Below are 19,169 nucleotides of genomic sequence, written 5' to 3'. Positions count from 1 at the left end.
CTGGGGCAAGCTGGGGAAGCTTGGCAGCAAACTGACCAGGAAAAGAGGGAGCGCCCTCACTGAAAAGGAGAAAATAAAACTAACCTTAAATCACACATCAAATTATCAGAACGTAGAGAAATAAAGAGTGTTTTCTGACCTGTTCGATGCCAGCGTGGGCAGGGTGGGGTTGATTTGGTGATGTGGGGGGCTGCTGCTGCTGCATCCAGCTCTACTCTGTCTGTGTTCAGTCTTCGCTGTGATGGACCGCTCCACCTTCCTCCATTTAGCCCTGCGGTTCTGAAACCAGACCTGGGACACAGAAACAAAAGAGCAGATTATACAGATGAAGTAAGAGCGACCGGGAGGGAAAATGGAAGGTGACAGAGAGATAAATAGACGCTCTGAACAGAAGCTCAGCAGGGACAGAGTAGATTGTCAATTCATCAATGGAAAGGAGTGATACAAGAGGATCAAAAGAGAGAGGGATGGCTGTCTAACCATAATTCTCTGTGGTGTGACACCAACTGAAGCTGCAATGACTTTCCTTTTCTCTGCATCAGGGTAGTGGTCCTCCTGGAACAAGGCCTCTAAATGCTCTAACTGATCTGCAAACACACACACACACAAGCACACACATTGCACGTCAAGTATTTGCATAGTCAAATTTGAACACCCCTGAATAAACAGGCGGTTTGGTTACCAGTACTGTAGAGTGTCCGGCTTTTCTTCTTGGGAGCGGGGGGCAGCAGGCAGCCATCCACGGCCTCTAACCCTGGCAGCAGAGGGAAGCTGACGGCCCGGCCCCGGCCCCTGGTGCTGTAGCGAATGGAGCGTCGGGTGGAGTAGACCTGGGTTATCTCCATCTGCCATGAAACAGGTAAGCATTACCACCTCTGCACTCAGCACCCCAGCCAAATTCAACCAGTTGAACCATATTTGTCTGACATCTGATCTCTGTGGCTGCTCCCAGACTATGGAACAGCTTGCCATTACATGTTAGACATGCGGGATCCATGGAGAGGTTTAAGTGCGTTTTAAAAACACATCTTTTCTCCTTGGCCTTCGGATCCACAGGGACTTCTAATCCTGGCTAGTTTTGTTCAAATATCTGTGTGTAATCTTAACATAATCTTGCACTGTTGTTTATGACTACTGTAGCCGTGCACGTATGTGTATGTATGCGCATATGTTCGTATATGTACATGCGCTGCATGCATTTGTGTGTGAGAAAGTGTTATGGTATGCGTGTTTTCTTGTTTTGTGTACATGCGTTGTTTTTTTGTTTTTGTCTCTGCTCTGTGAAGCACTCTGGACGATTGTAACAGGTCTTTTTAACTGTGCTATATAAATAAAAGTGAACTTGAACTTGATGTAATGTGTTTTAAAGGGATACTTCACCCAAAATCAATAATTCATCAATCATCTACTCATCGTCATGCCAAGGAAGGGTTCGGAGAACTTTCAGAGTCATCAAAATTGTGAATTATTGATTTTGGGTGAAGTAACCCTTTAACTTCTACACGGCGTTATTTTCTTATAATCAAGTCAATCATCACATTCATAGGGATGCAGGTTATAAATACCCACAATAATATTTTTAATTGTTTGGTCTATTAAACATCAGACAATATCGACAAATGCCCACTGCAATTTCACAGTGCCCAAGGTTCTGTCTTTTCATTTAGTGCAAAGATATTTCATGTAGCGCAATTAAGACAAGACACAGCAGTCCCTCACATTTCTGTAAACTAGGATTAAACAATCAAATGAGTATTTTAAAAGCGTATGATTACTTTCCTGCCAGATGATCAGCATTTCTCCACCATTAATCTTTAACAAGATGGTTTCACAGGCAAAGATGCAAGCAAAAGAAGCCGTTTTATGATTATTAGATTCAGTTTGCTTTCTTTCTTACTTTTAATTTGTAAAAAGAGTTCCTGAGGCCTGAAATCAGGGGAATTGAAATTTCTTGCTATTGCTAAACCCATGACTTCATCTGTGATTACTTAAGACTCTGGGTGGTAAACAAACCTTTCCTACAAATATAGATTTCTGACAAATTTCATGGTGTGGGTAACTGTGTGCCATACTGACAAATGATGATAAAATGTAATCAGTTTTCCCCACTTGCACTCACATGGCAGCACAGACAGATGAACTGATCTGCCACAGTCTGACATGATCAGATTTAACATCTATCGCCTAAAAAGGTTGTTGACTGTGATTCCACACAACCTATTAGTTTTGTTTGAAGACTTGGAGCTGGATCTTTACTAGAACATACAAAGGTGTCACATTTCATGCCCTCGCTGCAAACATTATCTGAACCCAAAGAACTTCATTGTATTCTCTCACCTTGACACCTAAAATCTCACCATGTAAAAGGGGACTAATAAAAATAAAAAGCACCTCTACAAAAATATATTTGAATTTCTACAACTGTCAGTGTCAATAAAAATAAAGATGCTAAACTTTGTAAAGGGTCGGGGATAATGGGGTGTCACATTGTATTGCTGGTTATTTAGCCACCAGGTTTTAAAGGGATAGTTCAACATTTCGGCAAATTGGATCATTGCCATAATCCCTATAGTCATAGCAGTAGGTTTGTTACCTTTAATTGTCGGTGCAAGCTATTTTTAGAACGGCGGAACAGAGCCGTAAGCTGCTCAGAACTACGCTACGGAGGCTAATTGGATTTCTTGGTTTCCCTCAAACTCATCAAATACACAATCCAACAACTCCAAACGCTCTCATGGACAAGTTGTGACCTGCACATTCACCACGCTAGGAGATAATAACAGAACGTTATGAGACAGAGTTGTTTTCGAGGCAAATGCAGAGACTCCTTGCTGAAAAATTGCTTCCGACAGGAATGCACATCAGCGGTTTTGCATGAATTTACCTCAAAAACAACTCCATCTCATAACGTTCTGTTATTATCTCATAGCGTGGTGAATGTGCAGGTCACAACTTGTCCACAAGAGCGTTTGGAGTTGTTGGATTATGTATTTCATGAGTTTGATGAGGGAAACCAAGAAATTTCATGAGTCTCCGTAGCTGCTCCGCCGTTCTAAAAATAGCTTGCACCGACAATTAAATGCCAAAATGTTGAACTATCCCTTTAACAAGGGACAAGACTGTGGATAATAAGTTCTATTACTTCTACTGCATCAATTTTAATGTTGTTGTTTTTGTCTTTTTTATAAACTGCCCGTCGCAAGTCCAACCATGTTATAAAAATGCAAAGCTAACTCATCTGTCCTACTCTGCTCTCACCTCAAGTGGCTGTGGGCCCTGCTGGGGGAGGCTGTGGGGCAGGAGGGGGCTGTGAGGTCTTTTTGTCCCGTGGAGCTGAGGTGGTGCAGGTTGGGTCTGGACTGGGGGCGGTGCAGAGTACAGCAGGGGAATGGGAACAGTCGGACAGTACGGCCCCGGCCCCCCGCAACCCAGGTAGATGGGGTCGGACAAGTCGCAGCTGTTGATGAGTCCAAAGGGAGGCTCCGACAGAGCCGAGCTCTCCTCTGAGCTCAGCACAGACACCTCCTGTGTCTGACTCTTCTTTTCCTCCTCAAACCTCTCACTGACATCTTTCACTCCTCTTCTGTTTCTCACTCTTTCACTTTGCTTCTTAGCTCGCCTCTTCCTACTCTTTTTCTGCTCATCTTTCTCCTCTAAACCTTTTGTTTCTTTATTTTGTTGACCAGAAATCAGTCCCTTGTTATTTTCAATCTCCATGTCTTCCATCTGCACCTCCTCTGCCTCCTCCACCTCCAGCCTACTATCTGTCTTCACCTGCTCCTCCTCTCCTCCCTCAATCGTCATTAGTTCTCTTTCGGAAAATTTCTTTTCTTTCTCCGCCTCCCCCTTTTTCTCTCCACACTGTGTCTCCGGAGCTTCCTCTTCATCCTCCCTATGATTAATCACTTCTTCCTCTCCTTTTCTCCTCCTCCTCCTCTCTTGATCATTCTTTGTTTCCAGGTCCTCCAGTTCCTCACACAGAAGGCTAGGACAGTCTGCAACACAGTGAAATCAGAGGCTGTTTACTTTTCTGCAGGTTCTGTGCAGCCTAAACCTCCTACACAAAACTAATATATCATCATTTGTAGAAAGTCATCTGTGCTTTGTCTCCAAAACCCCAACTTTACATGACAACCAGACCTGGAGAGACCTTCATGGTTCTGTAACTTGTGCCAGGTTGCCACAGCCAGATTTTTCACATGGACTAAATAAAGTAATTGATGGAATTTGCAGGTTTCAGCGACTGAGAAGAATCACATGCAACTATTTTAAAACCCCTCAACAAACAGAGACAGTCATAGGCTGACAACAGTAGTTTGATTCACAGTATTCTTGATTTTTGCGACTACTAAACAAAATATTAGCCTCTGTCATAGGCAGAGGCTCCACATTATGATATCATGGTACTTATGATATGATATTCTTGCGATTTTAAACATTTTGCCCTATCCTGAGTAATACATTGTCATTTAATGCTAAGAGGGAAACATTGTCTCGTCTGTTTCATCTAATAACGTGAAGCTCTCCTGTCTGTTAATCTCACTTAAATCAATTTTATTGTTGCCAAATGGGATTCTCAGGCAGACCAACCAACTCTGGTAATATAGTACTAAAAACTTCAATTCAGATTTGCAATGTGTAAAATAAAAGGTTGTCTGTATATCGATACAACAAAATATCGTTTTTTTTTTGTACCTCCACCCTAATTATAAGTGTGGAGAGTGTTTTGGGCTGCACTTGAACACCTTGTTCACTACTATCCATTTGCCTGCTGGTTATTTTCTCAGTTAATTAAATGATATTTTGGTTTGGTTTTAAAAAAATCTCACTTTACAAATACTATCATGGAAAAACAGCAAAATGCTCAATTGGTTCAGATAATTTTTTCAAATGTATTGAACTATGAACTATAGAACCTACATGTTTATCAAAATAGAGTAAAAATAAATTTGTTTTTTGTTTTGTTTTTTTGTCAGCAAACTGTTCATTTCTACTGTGAACCTGCATTCAGACCATGTTATGACTAAATGTAGCTAAAAAAAAGTACTGAAACTATAATGCATCAGTTACTTGAATAAATAAAAAGTGACAAACCTAAATAATTAAACATTTTTAGAGGCTTCGTGGTATACACAGCCTCTGAATATCTCAAATCATGGCTTCTTTTGCAACTGTTTTCACACTCCTTGATCTCTTCAGGTAACATATATTTTATTCTATTAGATTTTTGCAGTTAAAACCCCTGGAGTGCATAAATAAATATTGATTCTTAGACTGTAAAAACTGCATATTGTTGGGAAATAACTTGATCATGTTAAGAGGAGCTCTTCCTTCCATGCTTCATGAGTCATGTGGTGACCTGCAGGTTGGCTGAGACCTGATAAACGTCATCCCCACGAGGAGCTGCAGCCTGCAGTGACTTAATTAGTGTCCCAGCTGTGCAGCGCCTCGTGCCACCCCACCTGACCATTAATTAACTGAGGGCAGCTAGGCGCCGCTAACCCGGCTAACCTGTCCCCGTCTACAAACACCGGGTCGTGAATGTTAATAACCGAGTTTAAATTCTTAATTTGTCTCGGTGGAGCCGAGCAGCACCGGGGAGCTGCGCCTCACAGGAAACACACGAGCTTTAAACACACCTGGAAACTTTTTAAAGTCTTTCAAAGCTAAAACGATAGAAAATAAGTCGTTGACTCGTTTGTCTTTGGTGAAGGAGTCAATTGCCATTAGACGATAAAGTAGTTAAATGGCCTTACCGAAGTCTTCAACCATGTCACACTCTTCATCCATATTAGGCACTCACGCCGGCTTCAAAAACCAATAATCGTGTCCTAATAATCAATTAAGCCACACAGGGTCACGAAGCGAATTGCTCGTGGACCGGAGGCTAACGAGGTTGATTGATTGATTACCTCCCCCAACGGTGTGACGGAAAATTATCGCGTGAAAATGAAGCAGCCAATCAGCGACCGGAACGGCTCCAATCCAAACCTGAGACAATCAGCAGAGATAAATACAAACAGTATTTGTAGCTCAATGTTTCATTAGTTTGGATGATTGTTAGACGGTGATGTAATGACTGACCTTGTGATTTCACTGATTAACATCGGCTATCTGTTATTGTTTGACCATAGCCTAATTTATGTCCACAAATTAACATTTACAAGCAGGAAATGAAAGTGAATGTGCAAACAAAACTGTAATGAAACTTAGGCCCCAGGGTTGCCAACTCTCACGCATCTGGCGTGTGTCACACGCTTTTAGGTCCTGTCTCACGCTCTCACGCCACTCAAACAATTCTCACGCCAAAATCAAGCGATTTGGCAAAAAAAAAAAAAAAAAAAATTAAAGCAAGCTTTGGCACTCATCAATAGGCTCTCTGATTGGTGTGCGTGATGCTTATCCGCGTGTCAATTGGACGGCTGCTCAAGCCTGTGATCACAGCACAGTAGGACGGGGAGTTGTCGATCCGCGAGCCCCCCTCCCCTCCCCTCCCCCAACAGCGGCACGGTGCTGAAGCCTGGACCCGACTTGGTCCGAATCCGATGGCCAAAAAAAAGAGGGAGAGAGCGAAGCCCGAGACACAACCTGACCTGACCGAGTTATGTTTTCGGACTGAACGCGGCTCGAACTGACGCCTGCTGTCGGGCTGGTTGGGCCAGTCCGTTGAAAACTATAAAATCAGGATGCAGACTGGGTAGCCCAAAAGTACAGCTAGGCAGCTCAGCCCAGAGAGCAGAGGAGAGAGAGACAGCGCAGCAGCAGGTGTGTGTGTGTGTGTGTGTGTGTGTGTGTGTGTACGTCTGTGTGTACTACGTGTGTGCGCAACTGCGCATGCATGCACGTGGGCCATACCTGCAAACTCCGAATGGGTATGTAGAATGTTTATTACAGAAGAGAAACACACATTTCAGGACCTGACTTGTATCATCAGGCTGTAATATAAGACTGAAAATCACAGGACGTGTCTGTTCTGTCCTTTCATATATTAATAGGCTCAATAGGCTGGTCCAGGCCAAAAACCAGAGCTCCCCACTAGACCAGTTTCATACACTCCAGCCAGACAATGATAGGAACCACAGATCTGCTTTTTTCCCTCTTATCTGAAGCAAATGTTGTGTTTTCCCTTTATTTTCTTCTCAGAGTACACCAGAATGCTTCAAATACATGTTAAAATCACAATTTTTTTCCTGGGGGGGTGCCCCCAGACCCCCCTAGAGGGATATATACGTATTTTGTCACCTATTACACCTCTAGCCTACTCAGTTTGCAGGTATAATGTGTGTGTGTGTGTGTGAGTGAGAGAGAGAGAGAGAAAAACTACAATAAACATAACTATTATTATTATTATTATAGACAACCCCCCCCCCACCGCCAACAGAATCTCACTCCAGCCCAGGACCAAAAGTTGGCAACCCTGATTTAGGCTAATTTACTTTATTCATGACCCCAATCCCCCTAGACAAAGTGAGGCCTATAAAAAGATATGGAATAAGAATGACTATAAATATGTGCTTCTGTGCCCAGAGGTTAAACTAAATGATCACTCCATAACTTCTATGGTGTCACAAAAATAAGCAGCAATGATGTTGGGTATATGATGTGTAGTATCTAAAATTGACAAATGCATTACAACAGCTATTTTCATGAGGCTGTGTATCGAAAATAATAATAAAAAAATGTGTGTGTGGGCTGTAATTGAAAATGATTGTACTCCGGTGAATCAAATCACCATAAAATTATATTATAGGTTATTAAAGACAAGATTATGGTGAAACTTGAGCTCATAAATGCATTTTAATGTGCAGTGGGTTTTAACTGAATCTTGATTTAATTGTTAAACATAGTCTCTTTTTTTTCTCACAATTTCTTTATACTTAAATCTCCTGTCAACTCCCTAGAATCTAGATACAAAACTATAAACACAGGAAACTCAAAGGAAAGGATTGGGAGCAAGAAGACAATCGACATTTTGTCCAGTGACCCTAAAGACAAAGAAAAGTTTGATGCAAGTTGAGAATTAACAACCTTGATTATTTGAGCTGCTTATTCTGAAAAGGTCTGAAACATCCCAACAGTCTTGGCAAGATAAAGCACATATACTGTACATAACAGCTCAATGTCTATATCTCAGTTACATGTATATATAACAGCTCCCAGTCCAAACTGCTGCTGCATGTCAGGTGAGAAAACTCAAGGTTCTTGGTCGGTTCTTCTGTACTGCAGTTGTTCCTCTGTTACCCACCAGGTGGGGTACTGGCTGGACCCCAGACACATAATCCAGCCTCTGTCTACCCCTACAGGAGGGTACAGCCTTCATTCTTCTGTCCTCCCCCTCCTCACCCTCTGGGTAAAGGCAGATTTCCATATCAGCAGCCCTCAACCCAAGGCCAGGACAGCTTGTTGTCTTCTCTGGGTCCAGAGGAAGGCCATCTGCAGACCCATTAATACTCCTCCACTTCAGCTGACCTCGGTCTCATCTGGTATGATGCTAAGAATGTAAACTAGAGACCCATTTAGAGTAGGGCCCTTTTTCTGTGTTGCTCGCAAATCCCCAGTGACAGTTTATCTAATTATTTCATAAGTACATTTTTATGTGATGATATAAGAATTATAAACATCTCTGGCTGTTTCTCCCTCGAGGGTTTACTGAGTTCACCAAGTGTGAATGGGCTGTTAAGAGGCTGTGATTGTGCTTTTACATTCACAGTAACAGTCACGGATGTAGTAGCGTTGAGGCGTACAGGGTGGCGTGTAATGTCAGTGGGTTAGCTATGGTATGTAGGCCATGCTAATGCTGGTGTGCGATAACAGCGCAGCGAGACTTCATGTCTACATGTGAGTTCTTCTGAACGTGTGTTACTAAAATATATTTCCAATGTGAGCAGCCTATTTCAGCCACTGCTTTAACCACTAACTGCTGAGTCCTGCGTGAACCCACGAACAAAACCTCAAGGACTCTGAGCACAGTTGAGTCAAACAGAAGAGCATTTGTAAGGCTCACAGCAAATTACATTTAAATAATTCAGCTATAGTGTGCATGTTTTTTCCAGCAATAATGTCCTGGTGACTTTGGATAATCTATTAACAACAACAGAGACAGTTTACTACTGTACTTCTGACGAAGAGAAGTTGTAATCTCTGAATTAAAATGTTTTATAATTGTTGTGAGCTACATTGCATCAGAGACACACATTTTAAAACTGGATCTGTACACAAAATAAACCGCACCCTAGAGGATACAGTGAGAAAATATACTTTGGGCAATTTGAGTGAACCAACTTTTTTTTAAATCAATGGATTCACATGAACCAATTAAGTGAAACTTTAATTAGGGGGTGGTGAGAGTGCTGCTAATGAAATCAAAGCAGTGGTGCTTAAATAACATGTCCCTCAACTAAAATTATGAATAATTGTGAGTAGACTTTTACAAGTAACAGGTAGAACTGGTCTTCATTGCACTTCATTTCATTACATGCTACAGAGAAGTTGACAGTTTGGTTTCAAAGTGAAAAAAAAGCTTAATAAACTGCAGCACTGTCATGATTGGAGTGTCATAGCATGATTGTCACTCACTATGCCGTTCCTGCCATTATCTCTACCTGGTTATCCAAAAACAGGGTCCCAGAGGACTTCAGCCTCTCCCAGTGGACATCACTGAAGACGTGGACAGTTCAGCAGTCTATCACGGGGCTGACACATGCAGTAATGATTATTCACACTCGCAAACAAACCCTCAGGCGATTCAGAGTTGCCACTTAACAACCCAGACTGAAAAAAGCAGAGTGCATCATGCAAACTCCTCACTGACGGGCCCCGGTCAAAACCTGGAGCTTACAACACTTCATCAATAGGAAAAGGTGGAGTGAGGTGCAGATTTTTGCATAAAACATACAAAGTGTGACAAATGAAAACGGTGCATAATTATATCGATGAACAAAGATGGATTACATTGACCCCCACAGGTAGGTTCACTGCATGTTACCGTTTGATCACTTGGTTGATGGTACATTTTTAAGTTTAAGATTTTAAATGGGTTCTGCATTGCCACTAGATGTTTTAACTTTGTAACCCTGCGGAAAAATCGTATAATATTTTGATTTTATAATTTACAAAAGGTGCATTGAATTACAACTGCAGCTGCAGGTGCCATCAAATCAATAGGGAGACAGAGACTAGTTGCAGTAAGATACTTTGCGCTACTGTTGATATTAATAGGGGAAAAAAGTGTTCAAACCAAACCACGTTAGTCCGTTGTGTGTTCTTGAGACCCGACAGGACGCCTTTATTAGAACTGAAGCATCTCTTTTTTTTCCCCACTGACCAGTTTGCTAATTAAAAAAGACAAGAGAGGACAGATTTACCCAATCAGGTTTTTTATTTGGAACAGAGTGGCAGATTAGTGACAGGGCGGTGGCGTGGAGGATCTGCCTCCTCTCGCTCACTCGGCCAATGACAGAAACTCAGCCTTAAAAAAATGCAAATGTATAAAAACAGGAATGGGAACAGCAAACATAGAGCAGTGTAGCCTCCATTAGGCTTCATACACACACACACACACACACACACCCATACATACATACACATACACACATACAAAGTCACCCTCTCTCTTTCTTCCTTTCTTTCTCTCTCTCTCGTTTGCACACACACACATCTTATTTGGCTACTCAGGCTTATATGGATACAAACGCACGTGTTTACACTTCGACAGTCACTTTAGAAAAGACAGTACATGTTAAGATCATTCCTGCCTGTGAGAAAGTGGCGTTTTTTGTCCTGTCTGTCTGTCCTGCGGCAGAGAGACAGACGGACAGAGTCAGACAGACGGACGGTGAGAAGACACGGTCAGTGTGTGTGAAAGCCACCGTGAGGGACCAGCTGCCCCACATTCAGCAGTGAACAGACTAAACACACGCAGACACACACACACGTCGACAGGCTAGTCAGTGTACACAAGAGTCTGCTGTGAAATACCAAGGTGAAGCACTCGGGCATATACACGCACGCACACACACACACGCATATACACACACACACACAGGTGGCGGGTTTAGATGACGTGTAGACACCACACACACATATTGCAGGCGACATACACACTCACACGCACACACACATGAGTGGAAGAGGTGCGTTACCTGTCTGTGGAAGAGCGTGAGAACTGCTGGAGTAGGTAAACACACACTCGAACCGCAGTACATTCCAACTTTAACTCACCCCTCTTTTTCTTTGAAACACACATTCACACACACGCATACACATACACACAAAAACACACCGACAGGCATCCATACACACACACACACACACACACACACACACCCAGACTAGTATAGTTTTGACTCCCATGCATTTTGTTCTACAGTACTGAGTATAATAGAAGCTACTAGCCCAGTCGCACTGGTGTGGTTATTGTTACAATCTCTTAGATAGAAGCACAGCCCTCCTGTCTCCTCACAGACCCCCCCCCCTCCCCCCTCCTCAAAACCCCCCGGTCCTAAACCCAGTACCCCGTCCTGGTCCCCAAAGTGGTCCCGCAGGTTCAAGTTGACACCACAGGCACTGAGTCAAAGTCTGAATTAGTGCACGTGGGAGCAACTTCCTGCACAGATTCATACTTTGTGTTTTTCATTAAAGCCCCCCCCACCCCCCTCACACTTCCCAGAGGCCCCTCCCATCCCCAAACAGAGAGCCAATGGTGGAAGAAAACAAAGTGAGGCATGCAAAGGACGTGTGGGTTGGTGGGTGAGGGGGGCGGGTACCACATGATGTGATTTTGGATGGGAGAGGGTTGGGTGAAATGATGGTCGGACACAAAGTTGTGCTTTTACACAAACAGACCAAACTCTAAACCAACCGGCAACTGATCGATAACTAATCAATAACATCTTGAAACCACCTGATATTACTCGTATCAAAAGTGATGACTATCACAATGACGATGACGATGACGATGGGATTGATATGTGTTCGGATGATATGATCTGTAGTGTATTTAGAGTCCGTGTGGTGTGTTTTAAATGCACAGAAAGCATATCTCTGTATGTGTGCGTTAGTGTGTGTGTGTGTGTGTGTGTGTGTGTGTGTGTGTGTGTGTGTGTGTGGCTGATGAGAGCACAGCTCATCTCGAGTGATGACAGATGTGATGAATAAAAACTCTTCATGATCATGCAAATGGTTAGTGATGCCAGAAAGGATACAATATTTACATATAAACTTTTTTAAACTGCTAAATACACATCCTCCTGTTGAAGTATTATCATTATTATTATTACGGTATTATTATTATTATTATTATTATTGTTCACCATCCAGCCCAAAACATTGATATATTATTGATTATTATTACTATCCGTAACTAGTCTTTGTACAGCTTAGAGGAGCAGACGGGTCGCCGAGCAAAACTTGACTGCGACCGGCCGGTGTTTCCACAGCGGCTCCTCGACGCCGTGGGACACGCCGAGGGTTGAGCACCGTTTTCTGGTTGGCCGAGCACAGAAAGAGAGGTCAGAGCCACCTTCAAGCGGATACAAGCGTGTGTGTGTGTGTGCGTGCATGTGTGTGTAAGCATGTGTTAATATGTGGCTGTATGGATGAGCGTTTGCGTGTCTTTGAGCACCGGAGGGATGGAAGGCACAAAAGAGACCTTTCCTCTCACCTTTGACCCTGGGCTCTGTGCGGCCAACCAGACGCTCTGTGTGTGTATGTGTGTGTGTGTTTTTTTGTTTGTTTTTTTGGGTGTGTGTGTGGGGGGGGTGGGTGGGTGGGTGAGGGGCAGAGTCGAGCCAAATGCTCTTTTTTCTTTTGTGTCTTGCTCAGCTCGCTCCGCCCCTCTCCTCTCCTCTTTCTTTTAAGCCTTTTCATTCGCTCCATATACAAACAGAGGAGGAACTTTTTTTTGTGCTGGAAAACACAGGTTAAGCGCTTGTGTTTTGTTTTGTTTGTTTGTTTTTTTTTACAAAATAATCATATTATTACATACAGAACAAGAGAATCTGTAGAATATTAATAACAACATTTACTTTAAAAACATCTTGTGTGTACGTGTTATTTTTTTCAGAATATATTTGGAATTTTTTTTTTTGTCCTCTTTTTTTTTTGTTTTCATTGAAAAGAAAGTCCCAAGTCCGCAGAGAGAAAGGCGCTCTCAAGTGTTTTGGAGACGAGTGGAGAGAGGGATGAGGAGAGGCGAGCAGATGAGGGGGGAGCGACGAAGAAGAGGAGGAGGAGGAGGAGGAGGAGGACGGGGGCTTAGAGTATCTTTCTCTCTTCTGTCTCTCCATCTTTCTCTCTCCCTCGGTGTGCGGTGTCTCTCTGGCATACGAGTGTTATGCGTAAAACTCCTCCTGCTTGTCTGGTTTCTGGTAGGTGACCGTGGCCTGTTTGGGTTCCTCCAGCGTGTAGCTGCCCTCGTCCTTCTTCTTCATCCTGTACACCAGCAGCATCACCAGGAAGGCGGCAAACAAGGCGCCCACCACGCCTCCCACGATCACCGCTACACAGGGACAAAAAGCACAGAGTAGATGTCTTACAACCTTTCCAGGGTGGTTACAATTTAGATCCTACAAACACACAGAAATACACACGCACACACAAACACTAAAACACCGATTAGAGAGGCACTGTTACATCCTGCAGCAAACTACATCACTACAAACACACGCTGCTTTACAAACACTCTGAAAAGCAAAAGCAAAGCTACCACAGCATCACTTGGCTGCTAAGTGAGGACTGATGAGCCTGAATGTGCCAACATACGTTCTGTGTTTCCAACAGTTCAGTGCTAAATTGCAGCCCTGCAGAGCTACGTAGTAGTTTAGCCTGATGGGGCTGATGTAACCAATCCGCCACAGCTGCATTCTCCCACCTTCCACAGCACACGGCGCTAATGAACTCGCACTGTGTGCCATAGATTAATGTGTGGTTATCAAATGGGGGGAAAAAATCTCTTGTTAAAGTAATTGGTATCGATGCCAGAAAAGAGAACAAACTATAATTTTCCTAAAATGCTTGAGGAACAATTTGCTGTGTGGGAGGTGTTCACTGTATTTATCCCATTATTGCCAATATTAGAATGCACATGCTGGGGTTTTAAACATAATAGACCCACCATGCTCTGTCACAGACAACTGAGAAAGTAATGAACCTTTTTGACACACTATCTCTTCTATACTTGAACACATTTTTCTTTTGAATCTAATTAGTCATATTTGGACATGAGAAACAACTGCACCATTACTGCAGAGCTGCTGAACTGCCTCACGGATGAGGTCACACATTGCTCCAGGCTTAAAAGTCATAAGACAACTATTGAATAGATGGCTGTGAAATTTGCTACAGATATAAAACGCCCCTCCTCAACATGCCTTGTGCCGACAGTGGCGACCTTTTTACTTTTCATTTAGCACCACCATAAGTCGAAAAATTTGGTTTATGACGAAATACCAACAAAACTAGTGACTGTTGCTACTAGCCTTGGCTAATTAGCAACAGTTGGCGTGCTACGGTGGTGAACATGGTACACATGATATATATCATCATGTTAGCATCATCACTGTGAGAATGCTGACATGCTTACTGTGCTAACAGTAGCATTTAGGTCAAGGTTTTAATACAGCTATGTGCATCGTTACAGGGCCATAAAATACTGATGCAACAACAATATGAATAAAAGTACAGATTTTGGAGGGGGAAATGTAGAATTTAAACCTCTTTTAGAAAGGAACAAAGTAACACTTTATAGCTATCATACTATGTGCATTTCTTTTTAACACAGGCAAAAATAAGCCTGAATTAAACAGAAATTTCACTGTGTTTGATCATCAAATTCAAAATCCAAGACTCTTTCGAAACAGTGTGAAAGGTCAAAGAGGGTAGATACTTGCATTTTGCATCCTACATCGCTATGCATGACTCTATGAGCCCAACATGTAGTCGTGATTTGAATCTATCACAGTCTACTCTAAAATCTGTTGCCTCCTGCTCTTTACCGATGACCAGGAAATCAGCGAAAACCACCGCCAGCAATCCACCAATCAGAACAGCTGAAGGAGAGACAGAGAGCCAGTCAGGTCAGGCAAGTTGGCTGCACCCTCACTTTCTACAACAGCTCTTTGGGATGAGGAGAGGGGGCACTTGAAAAGGAATTGGATTTACCCAGAGGGAAAATGATGAGAAAAAGCGGGGGGGGGGGGGGGGGGGAGGAGGGGCTGGATAACCCAAGAAGAGGATTGCTTGTTCTCAACGGGTCAAACAGGGATAAGCAGCACATTCACTTACGGCGATGGATCTGCGCTACGTGAATGCGAGGTAATAGCAGTTTATATTTGCAGCTCCCCAAAAGCAGGGAAAGAATACAGGAGGCAACGGGAAATGTAACCTGTCAATCTACAAGGTGATTATCGAGATGTTTATTTGGCAGAAAGACAAAATAACATAAGGGACTGGATGAGACTGACAGACAGACAGCGAGACAGACGGACAGAGAGCTGAACAACCAGAACATTTTAGACAAAACAAAACACACAGAAAAAAAACAGACAGAGATTTTCCTACCTATCAAGACTTCTTTCCTCTCCAAGATGTTCTTCTGTGGCAGCTGAGCGGCAGAGCTCCCTGCGTCCACCGTGTTGCCGACCAGATCAGGTTCTGCTGGCATCACACCTCGACCGAGGTCGTTGCGGCGGTCCTCGTGGATCTCAAAATCTCCACTCGGTCCTGCAGCGCCCACCTCGTTGTTGCTCTCCTGAGACAGAGAGAGAAAAGTGAGGCTAACGACCGGAAATTTACATTTGATGCAATCATTTGTTTCATGGTGTCGTTATACTTTCCATGGCACACACTGCCATTTGAAACAATGAGCCTCTCTGTATATTCTGACTGGTGGAAAGTTGCATATTGTCCAACACATATACACACTTCATAAAATCTGGCAGCCTAATTGCAACGTGGAAAACCAGACAAATTTAAATGCGCCATACTTGCAGAGCTGCTGCAAATAAACAAATGTTCACCAATCACAGAAATTACTGGTCTGTAAATAATTAAGCTGTCAGTGTTAAAGAGGCAGTCAGAAGTTGGGCTGTGTATCAAACCAAGACAGTTTATTGGTACCAACAGAAATGAATCTATGACTCCACTTTATTCAGGCAGTGCTCTGGTACAGCTGCTTGTGTTTAGATAAACAAGACATTAACGGCACCATATTCTATATTTGTCTTTCTGACAATATATCCTGACAAAATACCAACATCCACTATGAATTGATCACACTGAAAGTATGATACGTCTTATCCGCCGGCCTGTGACAAAGTGCTGACATGTTCCTGCATTACAATGTGTATTAATCCACACCAGCTCTGAAAAATACACCATTTACTGCCGTGGCTGGCTGCTTCAGGAAATGACCATGGACAAAATGTTCTCATAAACCCTGTAATGTGTGATCTTCCTTTAAAGAGTCAAGTCTCCAGCGATAATGAATGCCTTCATAGTCAAAAGACATGGTAGAGAAGTTGGAGAGCAAGTACTACAAAAAGTGTTTGCATGGAAGTGAATGGAGTTATTTCATGTTAACTGATGAGTTTTGGTGTTGTGCTGTTTTCAGACTTTATGCTGAGCTCCTCTTCACACTTCTCATAGACCTTTCATCTAACTCCTGACTAGAAATCAAACAATTTTCCTAAGGTAACTAAACGTATTTGCGTCCTCAGGGCCGTTGCTAGGAATTCTGGGGCCCCTGAAAGAATACTAAAGTGGGCCCCTGACTTTTCCATTTTTTTTCTTAGACTACGTATGTATTATCATTTTTTTATAGCCTACTTTGTTTTGATGCTAAGGCAGCATTACTATGAGTATTAGTCAGGGTCTTATGCAGAATAATTCAGTCATACAAAGATTAGACTACTGGGGTTTTTTAGGGCCCTACTGGGCGCTGGGCCCCTAGAGTTATCACCACCTTCCTCCCCTATACAGCGGCCCTGTGTGTCCTACCTGTGCAGTCGTCGGCTGCTGTGGGCGGGTCGTTCTCTCCGTCGGCGTCACCTCGGTGGCCGTCGTCTGGGGAACCCGGGGCCTGAAGGGGACCTTGGTCCTGACGGCGGTGGTGGTGGGAGCGGCTGTGGTGGCTTCAGGCGTGGCCTCCGTTGTGCCGGCTGTGTCTTCTCCTTCCTCTGTGGTTGTGTCCTCCAGGTCGAACCCTGGGAAGAACGCGGTGGGCTCGGGCGACAGGTAGACGTCCTCCTCTTCTTCCTCTGTGGTGCTCAGGTCGTCCGAGCCGACCGAGGGCGCCGCGCTTTCCACGGGGCTGGTGGCGGGGTCGGAGGTCGCCGCGGGGACGGCAGCAGACGACCTGGGGGGGCTGGTGGTCTGGGCGGCGGCCGCTCTGATCCGCTCCAACTCTCTCTCTCTTTCCAGCTCTCGCTCCCTCTGCCTCTCTCTCTCCTTCTCTCTCTCTCTCTCACGTTCCCTCTCTCGCTCGCGCTCCCTCTCCCTCTCCCTCTCTCTCTCCATCTCCCTGACCCGTTCCCTCTCTCTCTCCCTCTCTCTCTCCCTCTCCAGCTGTCTCTCCCTCTCTCGCTCCATTTCCAGTTCCCTCTGCCTCTCTCTCTCCAGCTCCCTCTCTTTCTCCTGCTCCCAGAATGCACCGCTCTCTCCGTCGGCCTCGGTGGGCAGCACCGTGGCCGTGGGGTCCTCGGGGTCGGGGCTGGGCTCGGCGGCGGGTGAGGCCGAGGGGGCGGGGCTTGTGGCCTGCGTGGTGGAGAGGAGGAGGGGCTCCTCTGTGGTGAAGGACATACCCGCTGACGTTGGCCTCACACTGACCTCAGGAACTGGAGAGGAACAGAGAATATTGATCAATTAATAATCATTTTATTGAAACAACAACACAAAGATGTAAAAAAAAAAAAAAAAAAAAAAAAGTGACACCACAAACATCCTGTAATTCAGTGTTGAACACAACTCCACAACCACTCCACCCACCTGCCCACACACACACACACATGACTGGCTCATTCATTTCACACTCTGTAGTTTCATCTCTATTGAGCAGTAAATTGAGATTTCAGACACTGATGAGTCAACATCATTTTGCATCAGCACTGACAGGTGTGTTTTTTTTTTTTCGTCTCTGAAATGCAGCTAATTGCACTGTGGGGTTGTTGACATAAATTCCCTTTTTTCACTCCTCCATGGGGATTCTCGAGGACGTGATATAATGAATACATTTCACACAAACTATAATCCACTGTGTGGTAAATAGGAAGTGATTTTATGCAAGATTATTTTGGGAGTATTTCTATCTTCATTTGTCAGGGTACATACACGGTACTGGCTTCAAACCTGGGGCACTGTGATTACTTGGATTACATCTTAGACCACCAGCCCCTCCATAATAACCCAAGATGGGTGGCTACACTTGGAAACTACTATGACATCGGCCACGTTGGTGACTGTGAGTCTGTGAAATCAAAGTGGCACCACAGCAATGTAGTGATGCATTGCAGCAGGATAAAACAAGTCAAAACTGGTGCAGTTCAGGCAAAGATTACATTAATTTTAGTCGTAATTTTAGTAATAATAGGTCAATCTCCAAAACACAGTTCCCATAATGCAGCTTGATGGCATGTTTTTCAGCTGACACTCCCTGCCAGATGAGTACCCATGCCTTTCAAACTCCACATCCTGAGTTTGTAATCAGGATTTCTCTTATGCAATCAGGTGAAACCGGTGGGCTGCAGCTTTAAGAAGACTAGTTTCTCCCACCTCTAACTTTCTCTGTGATCACACACTTTAATTGTCAATGTACCCAATGACACATGCACAGTTGTGTTTGTTTTGCTAAACGACTTCTGCATCATAAAGTAGTGATTTTATTGACGAGTCAGCGCAGCAATCAGAGGCACAATTAAAACGCCATTTTCTGCTCATTTAGCCGACAACAGACAGAGAAAACATGTAAATGAGAACGATAGCTGTGAATTGTGAGTTTAGCTGTGTTAAAAACACAGAGAGCGGCAGGGGACAGAGCGGGGGTTTAACCAGCTGAGACTGAACTGTCTGCCTGTCTCTCCTGCCCAGATGTTGACTGTGATGTTTTGTTTTCTTGTTAGCGAGATAAGAGGAGAGATTTAATCAATTTCTTGTTGTTTTAGCCCTTAAGTGTGGAT

At 43.8% G+C, this 19,169-nt stretch overlaps 1 protein-coding gene across 1 annotated transcript in view; it reads right to left on the bottom strand.

Moving 5' to 3' along the window:
- Positions 1 to 10,397: 10,397 nt before the first annotated feature.
- sdc3 (syndecan 3) overlaps positions 10,398 to 19,169 on the bottom strand; it is a 44,134-nt gene continuing 35,362 nt past the window's right edge. Inside the window, exons 3-5 of the mRNA XM_083981846.1 lie at positions 16,996 to 17,831; positions 15,559 to 15,748; positions 10,398 to 13,498 (exon numbers count right to left, since the gene is read on the bottom strand). Coding sequence (XP_083837972.1) covers positions 13,332 to 13,498; positions 15,559 to 15,748; positions 16,996 to 17,831 — 1,193 coding nt within the window. The 3' untranslated portion in view covers positions 10,398 to 13,331. The remainder of the gene's footprint in view (positions 13,499 to 15,558; positions 15,749 to 16,995; positions 17,832 to 19,169) is intronic.

This window comes from Trachurus trachurus, assembly GCF_905171665.1.
Source record: "Trachurus trachurus genome assembly, chromosome: 11".
Lineage (NCBI taxonomy): Eukaryota > Metazoa > Chordata > Actinopteri > Carangiformes > Carangidae > Trachurus > Trachurus trachurus.
This window is presented reverse-complemented; position numbering and strand designations above follow the sequence as displayed.